The sequence below is a fragment of the Aulostomus chinensis genome, chromosome 13, assembly GCF_037954235.1.
Source record: "Aulostomus chinensis isolate RoL2024-O1b breed Wild chromosome 13, RoL_Achi_v1.0, whole genome shotgun sequence".
In the NCBI taxonomy this organism is placed as follows: Eukaryota; Metazoa; Chordata; class Actinopteri; order Syngnathiformes; family Aulostomidae; genus Aulostomus; species Aulostomus chinensis.
This window is the reverse complement of record NC_141332.1, coordinates 16,338,725-16,347,453: the sequence shown is the minus strand read 5'-3', so window position 1 is coordinate 16,347,453 and position 8,729 is coordinate 16,338,725. Positions and strand designations below refer to the sequence as shown.

General features: G+C 41.9%; 1 protein-coding gene across 1 annotated transcript; it reads right to left on the bottom strand.

Moving 5' to 3' along the window:
• Window positions 1–639: 639 nt before the first annotated feature.
• On the bottom strand, window positions 640–6,165 carry p2rx3a (purinergic receptor P2X, ligand-gated ion channel, 3a). The gene is made up of 12 exons (XM_086222667.1): window positions 6,032–6,165; window positions 5,052–5,187; window positions 4,855–4,926; window positions 4,000–4,069; window positions 3,176–3,260; window positions 2,991–3,068; window positions 2,761–2,902; window positions 2,501–2,637; window positions 2,312–2,405; window positions 1,471–1,536; window positions 1,311–1,388; window positions 640–1,231 (listed from the first exon to the last, which is right to left on the bottom strand). Exons 1-12 carry the CDS (start codon window positions 6,163–6,165, stop codon window positions 1,103–1,105), a joined length of 1,221 nt encoding a protein of 406 aa, XP_086078793.1. The 3' UTR covers window positions 640–1,102.
• Window positions 6,166–8,729: the final 2,564 nt, after the last annotated feature.

Below are 8,729 nucleotides of genomic sequence, written 5' to 3'. Positions count from 1 at the left end.
CTTAGCCGTAAATTGAGCTCTGTAGTGGTCTAAAAACAACCCGACACGTTTCCTTCTTCTATCTGTGGACAAGATTTAAAAGTGACCGGAAACAGAATTCAGAGGGTTGAGTACTTGCGGTGTCGTATTCTGTCATTTCCATTACTGTAATGCAGTATATTGATTTGTATGATCAAATTAGTACAGTGCTGTCCGCTCCTCTTGGGCATCCCTTCACAGCTACCAACTCTCATGAATCTCTATCTGAGCCACAATCAGGCCCTTTATTTGTTCTATTAGTGCCCTGACCGTGTGTGTGTGTGTGTGTGTGTGTGTGTGTGTTCCAATAAACTGTGTATTTGCGACAGAGAGAGACAGAGAGAATCACATTAATATATATGGCTTGAAAATGAGTGTGTGTGTGTGTGTGTGTGTGTGTGTGTGTGTGTGTGTGTGTGTGTGTGTGTGTGTGAGACCCAAAGTAAGACAAATAGAACCATCTGAACAAAAATATATTAGTCCATTAGCGTGTATGGTAACATGCATCAAATGAGCTAATAATGACTCACTTGAAAACCTCAAGCCACACATGTTCGTATCACACTGACGCCATGTCCATAACAAACAGACACACACATCATTAAGAGACTCTTTGGTGCTTTTATTTATGCAAGAAGGGGAGGGATGTCTAGAGGTCTACTTCAAATTGCAGGTAGCTTATTTTCACGTCAGTTTTTTAAGCATTTATCCTATTTGTTTTTTTTATTAATTCCAGGTTATTTGAGCAGCGCTAGCTGGACATGAGAAGCAGAGGGATTCAGCTGTAATATTGTGGAGGTTATACGGGTTCTGCAGTTTATATTGGTGGTAATCCTCTAAAATTAAACTGCTTAAATGTCCCTATGTAACGCCTGCTTACTCCAGGAGGCCGTAGCCGCTTTTTTCTGACTTCAGGTTGCGAGAATCTGAAGGTGGTAGCAACCCAGTCCATCTTGACCCACTTCCTTAAACTTGCCAAACTTAAACTGACTGTCATTAAGAAAAGTGCATAATGAATCACTAGCTAGGCAGTAAGGGGGAGAGAGGACTGTCCATTTCATCACGTCTGCTGTCATTGCGTATGTCAAAGTTGTTGGTCAGACGCGGCGAGGGAGACGGCTCCAGAGTCACAGGAGCTCTTGATACCTTGTTTGAGTGACAGCTGACTTTCCGGGCTCCGAGCGAGGTACGCTTCTATCTGAGCCTCTGATACCTGAAAAATGGTTTGATGAAAATCAACTGTGGTTAAATTCTTTGTCCAGTCAAAATATATGGAAAAATAAAAGCACTACCTCTTCAAATTTCTTGGCTTTGTATTGCTCTGCTCCTCTCAGGAAGTTCAGCAGAATAACGTCACAAAGAACCGTACCCTGCAGACACAGAAGCGATGAAGATAAACAGCACCCAGACAAGAATCAGCTGTTATTCTCTGCCTCATTCGAAAATCCTCACCAGTCCGATGGAGGTGAAGGCAGCTACTAGGTTGATGAGTGTCGGGACCATGTCAAACTTTCCCGCCTGAGAGGAGAATTAAGATGCTTAGCCGCCATTTATGTCAATCACACGGAGCATTCAACGCAATTGAAAGAGATGCTAAATAGCATATTTCGCTTTTTACACAAAGGTCATGAGCTCATGGAGACATTTTTACCCGGAGCTAGCCATTATATTCAGCTTGGGGTTGATAGCAACTGACAGCAAAACTGTCCAAAAATATAACTCTCAAGTGCATCATCCGGTAGGATCTGCATCTTTCTCCAGCCGTTAAGCACCAGTGATCCACAAACACTGTTATTTGAGCTAAAAAAAAGAGCAAACTATAGCACTTCTGGTTTGGCAGTTGCGTATGATAATGCTGAGTGAGCAGTGAGCGCATTCAGTTGAAGCAGCTGGCTGTTCAGTGTTGGTTCAGGGAAGTGCCGAACCGGAAGAATTACAGTTGCTTTGTTTTTAGCTCAAATACAGCTTGAGGCTTTTTTTTGGGGGGGGGGGGGGGGCGTTTTACTGTTGCTGATTGTCAGCTGTCATTAGCTTCAGGCTAAAAATACATGGCTGGCTCTTTCTACCCTTCAGAATTATAAAGAAGTGATGTGAAACATCTTTGTGAGCCCAACACATCTGTTTCACATGTAAAAACTCCTTTTGGGTGAAGCATCACTGCATTTTGAAGACTGAAATATTTCAGTAAGAGGTGGAGATAGTTCTCTTACTTCATAACTTTCAAGGGGATATTTTCAAGACAAGTTTCTTTTGAATGTTTTTTAGTTTGTCTCAGCATTCACACACAACTCACATGACCAGTAACCATGACATCGAAGCGAATCGCATATGCTTTATGAAGCGTCCGAAATTCCGTCCCGTTCATGTCCTTGAAATACTTGGCAAACCTGGAGACAGCGGAGATGAGATGAATGTGGCAAAGAAAAAGAAGCAAAGGAACAAAGAAAATGTGATAAATTGGTACAAAGAATGAATCCCCTACCTGAAATTGTAGCCCTTTGAGATGGCATTTTTCTTAAAAGGTGCATCCAGTCGTGTGAATGAGTATCTGGGTACACATTTTTCAATATTCAGGTCAAGATTACACTTCCACTCTATATTTATCCCTATTTCTCCACCCTGAAAGAGAAGAAGTAGGGAAAGATGGTGTGAAAAAAGAAGGTAGTGTAAAGTCTGCAGTTGCACTTTTAAAGGGTAGAAAGTTCAGGAAATGCTGAGAAGGGTGTTTAGGACGGATAAGACCTTGTCTGCCAGGCCAGCCACATCCTGTCCAGTGAATTTCAGCACATCACCCACGAGAAAGATGGGGCAGAAGGGGTTGGTCTCCGGATGGTAGGTACAATTCTTAATCTCCGATGATGACATCGTGGATGGGAAGTTTCCTCTGGGGGAGAAACATTTTTTGTGAATCGATGAATTTCATAACATTCCTGTGTGTTTTCCACACACTTGTTGCTACGCGTGTGACCCACCTGGTGATGTTGAAGAGAGGGAAGCGAATGCTGTTTTTGATGAAGATGGTGAAGTTCTTCACGTCCAGCATAGGTTTACTGAGGTGGATGAAAAGGGGGAAAGGGTGAGGAGGAGAAAGTTTACCGTGGTGTCTGTAGCACCAGTGTATCCGCGCGTATGTGTGAACGTGTGTGGATATTCTCACATTGCGACAGAGTCGTCCTCGGCGGGACACCATCCTTGAATCTCACACTTGCCCTTGGAGTGAAGACAAACGCCTGTTATCACCCCTGATGAATGAGAGAAACAGACAAGAGATTAGAGGTGAAGAATTTAAGATTGAAGGAGGTGAAGACTCACCAAACAATGGTGCGTTCTTAGTGTTCTAAGACAATTAACTGCAGAAGGTTCCATGAAATTGAGTTTCCTAAAGTGAAGTCAGCAGGCTTCCTGGCCTGAGAGCCATCTGGTGGTACAATTAATAATGGCTGCTGCAAACCTGCACCAGCCCCATCCCTCACTGTGAGACCAAAATCACTGACTTTGAATTGAAACTTTGAAGTAGGATTTGTCTGATTTCACCATCGATATCACGGGAGCTCACAGATACTCTGTTGATTTTAATGAGTCTGTTTAAAAATGTGCATTGTCCAGGAACGTTGACCACATTTTTGTTGCTTTTAATATTTTTTTTTTCTAATTCTTTCAACAACAAAAAAATTAATTGGCCTTTGAATCTGATTTCCAGACTAGATGAATAATAATACGACTAATATAAATAATATAATAAAGACCATGAAATATTCAGGGGGACACTGCTGCCAGCACACCTGCAGTCAACAGATGTCAACGTCCAACTTCAACCAGGTATAACGGAAACTTTCCCTCATGAGGCCAATGATGTCTCCACCTTTCGGCTTTCTTGCATTTCTTTCTGAACTCATTGAAGTTTTGCAGTGGTGTGCGTTTGGGAAACACACAGCAATCATTTTGTACAGTAAATTATATAATAAGGAGAGGAAGTCTTACCATTTGACAGGATGGCACCAATTTCTTTTTTACAGTCTTCATCTGATTTGCATTTATACACACTCATGGTCTTAAAGGCGCACACACGCGCGCGCGCACACACACACACACACACACACACACAAGGCATTGTGTTAGATATTACTTTGACTTACATAAATTTGCAGCGGCATTTCTGGAACACTAAAATCCCCCTTGATGCTCTATATTTTTTTTACATTTTTGAGTAACAAGAACTTTCCTAGAGTCCCCACAACATCACATAAAAAACAGAATCAAACTGACAATAAATGGAGTGTTTGAAAGTGCGCCACATCAGAGATGTTTCAGTTGCGATGACATGAAATATTTGCAGAACTAAAAATTGTATTTCCTTTGGATAAAATTGTTACTGGAAGAGAAACAGGGAGAGAAGATGGAATTCATTAGATTTTGCAGGGGAGGAAGCATCTTTGTTAGGCAATCTCTCATTCATTCCCATACAAACAAATGGCTGAACGAAATGTCATTGCTCTCCATCCAAGGGGCCGATACAACACGACATCAACAACAAGAAACACACACTACGCAGTAGCTAAATAGATGGAAACTCTAAAGAAGTCAAACTATGATCAGTGAAAAAGAGTTGTGTAAAAACAAACTAGTGAAGCGTGTGTGCAAGGAGCGCATGACTGTGTGGTTCAGAAGCAGAGGAGTGTGTAGATGGATGAGTTGGAGGTTGAGGGGCTTCTAAGCTAACTCCTCCACTGTTGTAGGTGGAGGATTTGATGGCGAGTTCTTTGTCCATCACCTCCTCAGCTGTGATTGGACGACAGGGTGGAGAGTGAAACTGTCAAGTGCAAGTGTGTTACTCACCTCTACACATTTTCCTTGGTATTGATTCTCAGTGATGATGAGTTTGGTCATGATGCAGAACACACCTTCACCCTGAAGCACGGCACAACATCGATACTAGGCTCAACTGAACGTAGTGGTTGTGTTAAAGGTCAAAGCTTGTGCATGTGCGCCGATTGGGTTTTATCACAATCATACACACTCAGACACACACAGACCTGCTGGGGGTAGACGTAGTCGGCTACGTCCATCACACGGTTGTGATGGTAACCGAAGCCCTTCACTTTGGTCATAACGGAGGACTCGATGCCTGTGTCCGTCACCTGGTAGGCTTTCTCGTGAATGAAGACCCAGCTGAAGGACAGACATCACAACAGGGTCAATGTGTCATAGATCCGTACTCACTGCTCACATTTCCTCTAAATCTGTTTTTTTATTACTTAAAAAAATACTTTTAATGAATGGTGAGAGCTGGTGTGCTTGAAGTGGACGTTTTCTCTTGTTAAAAAAGTGTTAAAGCACATTTTTCTTTTTAGAACTTGATGCAAATGACAATATCTTAAAGTAATACAGCCTCAGTTTGTCCGAAAATTTCAGAAGTTACTGTAATTTTTCCTATCGAACCAAACTAAAAACAACATGAATCTTTGATTAACTTACAAAGGTGTTGACCCTCGTTTAAAGAGAATTTCAAAGATTCTTGTAAAAATTGAAGACCCACACAAAAAAAGGATCACTGCGCTGTGAAACAAATAATCTTCATCTTAGATAAAGTCAGTTAAGATCCCTTCATGGAGAAAGTTTTTTTTTTTACATGTTATATGCACGCTTTGCCTGTTTTATTCCCCATCTCTGAATTTTCTACTTTTTACAACTATCATTGAAAGGTCGGTTCAACCAAATTACAGAATTTAAGCTGAGCTGAATATATAAACATGTAAAACAGAGAACAGTTTCCATCAGGGTTGTTTCCTCACACAAGAAACTGGAAATTTAAAAAGATTAAAAAAAAAAAAACAGTCCTGGAAGACAATGTGGAGGAAAATGTTTTCTGCTTTTTAAGTTTTTTTTTAATGAAATTTTGAACACTTTAGTGCAACAAACCAAATTCTATTGTTAACCGCCTGATCCAACCTGACCGATTCATGCATGACAAGCATGTCAGCATAAACATGCAAAAACAACGCACACCACTGACCCAACAAAATATGCAATGATGAGGACTTGTACGATCCTGTTGATGATGCCCACCGACCAGCTCTTGACCACCACAGACTTGGTGGTCTCGTAGGTGAAGAAGTCAGTGACACAGCCCCACACCATGGAGGTCATGGCTACTTGACAGTGCAGGTCACAGAGCAAAAGCAGGCGAAAGGGGGGGTCCCAGGTCCCAGGTCTCAGGTGGAACTAGACGATCTGAAGGGTTTTTTTTGATGGGGAAGCTCTGTCCTGGTTGTGATCTTCACACAGATCCTCTCTGGTGTGGCCTGGGCTCATCTGTGGATCTCATCTGTGGGACCTCCCCCTTCTTCACTCAAATGAGCCAGAGGAAATTGTGAAAGTGCCCCTTGAGTCCCTCCCTCACAGCTTCTCAATCACTTTACACCACAAATCCCTATCTCCCAGTCCTATTTGTTCTCACTGTCTCTGGCTTATTCCAGCTCGGCTATGTACATGCGATGGAGCTTGAAGAGTCACCCAGGGGTCATGCGGGGTGGGTGTCTGGGTGGGTTGGACATCTTTGTGAGGTGAAGAGAGAAATTTGGGATAAAACATGGTTTTACATAAACAGATCTGACTGGGTTAGTGTTACATATGCAGTTTTAGTACCCTCGAATGACAAAACTGATCTGAGTCTATGCATGAAATACGCACAATATAAGATAAGAAAAGATAAGATAAGTTAAGTTATGATAAAAGAAATAAAGAATATATCCATCCATTTTCTTCCACTTATTCCAATTAAGTGTCATGGGGGGGCTGGAGTCTATCCCAGCAGCCTTCAGGTGAGAGGCAGGTTCACCCTGCACAGGTCACCAGTCCATCACAGGACCAACACATAGAGACAGACAACCATTCACACTCACAGCCACACCTACGGTCAATTTAGAGTATCAATCAGCCTGGTCCCCTCTTGATGTCTTTGGACTGTGGGAGGAAGCTGGAGTACCAGAGAGAACCCACACAGGTACAGGGAGAACATGGAGACTCACACAGAAAGATCCCGTGCTGGAGCCGGGACTCAAACCCAGAACCTTCTTGCTGTGAGACAACAGTGCTGACCACTGCACCACCGTGCAGCTGGGAAAAAAAAAGAAGATATATATAAGAATGATAAAGAAATTTAGAATCAAAGTGTACAAGTTATATAGTACTAGATAATTACGGTGGAGTATTAGTTCCACACTGAGAAAAAAAAGAAAAGAAAAAAAATTGAGATTTCATGACTGAAATCCTAAATTTACAAAAAAATAATGTCAAATTACGATAATAAAGTGATAATTTTATGAGAATGAAGTCACAATTTGATATTTTGAAGAGAGATATTAGAATTTGTGAGGTTGTGCTTCAGTCTTGGTTTCACAAATAAGGAAATACCTCATCTTTCGGCCCTGAGGCCAAAAGATGCTTCATCTAAGATGGTGGTGATTTTAAAAATATTCAGTGTGAAAAGTGGAAAACTATATAGCAAAATGATATTTAGTTTGATTGCAAAAGACTAATATTGCTTTATGAAAAAAATAAGCACGAGGTTTACCAGTTTGACGCCAGTATGGATTTCGGTTATCCTTGAATGCTCATGTGTGATGCTTTTAGTTCCCTCTAAAGAACCATGAGGAGATCTTAAAGCTTTTAATGGAACAATATGTATTATTTATTCTGATGTGCGGAAAAGAAATGCCTCAAGATAGGAGAGAGAAATCGGATTCTTAACTTTACAGGCCACTATAAGGAGCCTCGGCCTAAATGCATCCTAATAAATGACAAACTGCAGCGTAATTGACAGCCCCAACATATGATACAACCACTCCTCAAGACAATAGTGAGCACCAGCAGCTTTATTGCCTCTTGTATCAGTGAGATAATGTAATGGCGCAATGACAGTCTGTGTGTGTATGCGTGTGCGTAAATGTATGTTCCACAGGACTGTCATTTCTTAAGTGGGTCCATTATGTTTGTGGTCAGTTAATGGTAACCTGATACAAGACCACACACACACTCACACATATGCTTTGAACATGGGAGCTTCATGCTGCACAGTGGTTCCTGCTGTAGCCTCGTGCCACGGTAAAACCATCACAGATGTAATCAGGCCATGTTATTTGTCCAATCCTGGATGCAAACAAAGGTGTCGGATGGATTTCTTTGATCTGATTCTTGTGAAAGAGGAAACCACAGGTCTTCTCGCCAAAGGAAGTCATCCGAGTAGACACATTCACTCTCTTCTTTGTCCACTAAGTTCAGGATATCCCAACACACCACATGCACATGAATTTACACCATGGAGCCTCCTGCTTTTATGCGACAAAATCGGACTTTTTCCCCTTCTTTTTTTGGATTAAATTAAATTTTGAAGAGGAAGTGCAGTGACTTGAATTGATATGGTCATGTGACTCCAGTGAAAAATGAAATGCAACACACAGTACGATTCTGCAGCAGGAAGGAGGAGGACCTTAACGTCCAAACCAACAGAGTCCGAGTGTTAGTCGACCGCACGTGTGGGGGTGTTTGGCTCTTAAAAACCACCCTTCAGCCCTTTTACTAACCACCGTGTACTTTAGCTTCAGCCTCCTGTTTGAAACCCGCCACGCCGACCTGCACCAGCGCCGCCATCAAACTTCCTCTGATAACACACACTCCCAAACCACCTTGCCTGGTTAAATGGGCCTGATGCA

Excerpts from the sequence above, each read along its gene's own strand:
- p2rx3a (XM_086222667.1), bottom strand. The coding sequence starts at position 6,165 with ATGACCTCCATGGTGTGGGGCTGTGTCACTGACTTCTTCACCTACGAG. Across the intron at positions 5,188-6,031 it reads ATCATTGCATATTTTGTTGG|CTGGGTCTTCATTCACGAGA; the intron begins GTCAGTGGTGTG and ends TCTGTCCTTCAG. Across the intron at positions 3,261-3,999 it reads TGGTGCCATCCTGTCAAATG|GGGTGATAACAGGCGTTTGT; the intron begins GTAAGACTTCCT and ends CTCATTCATCAG.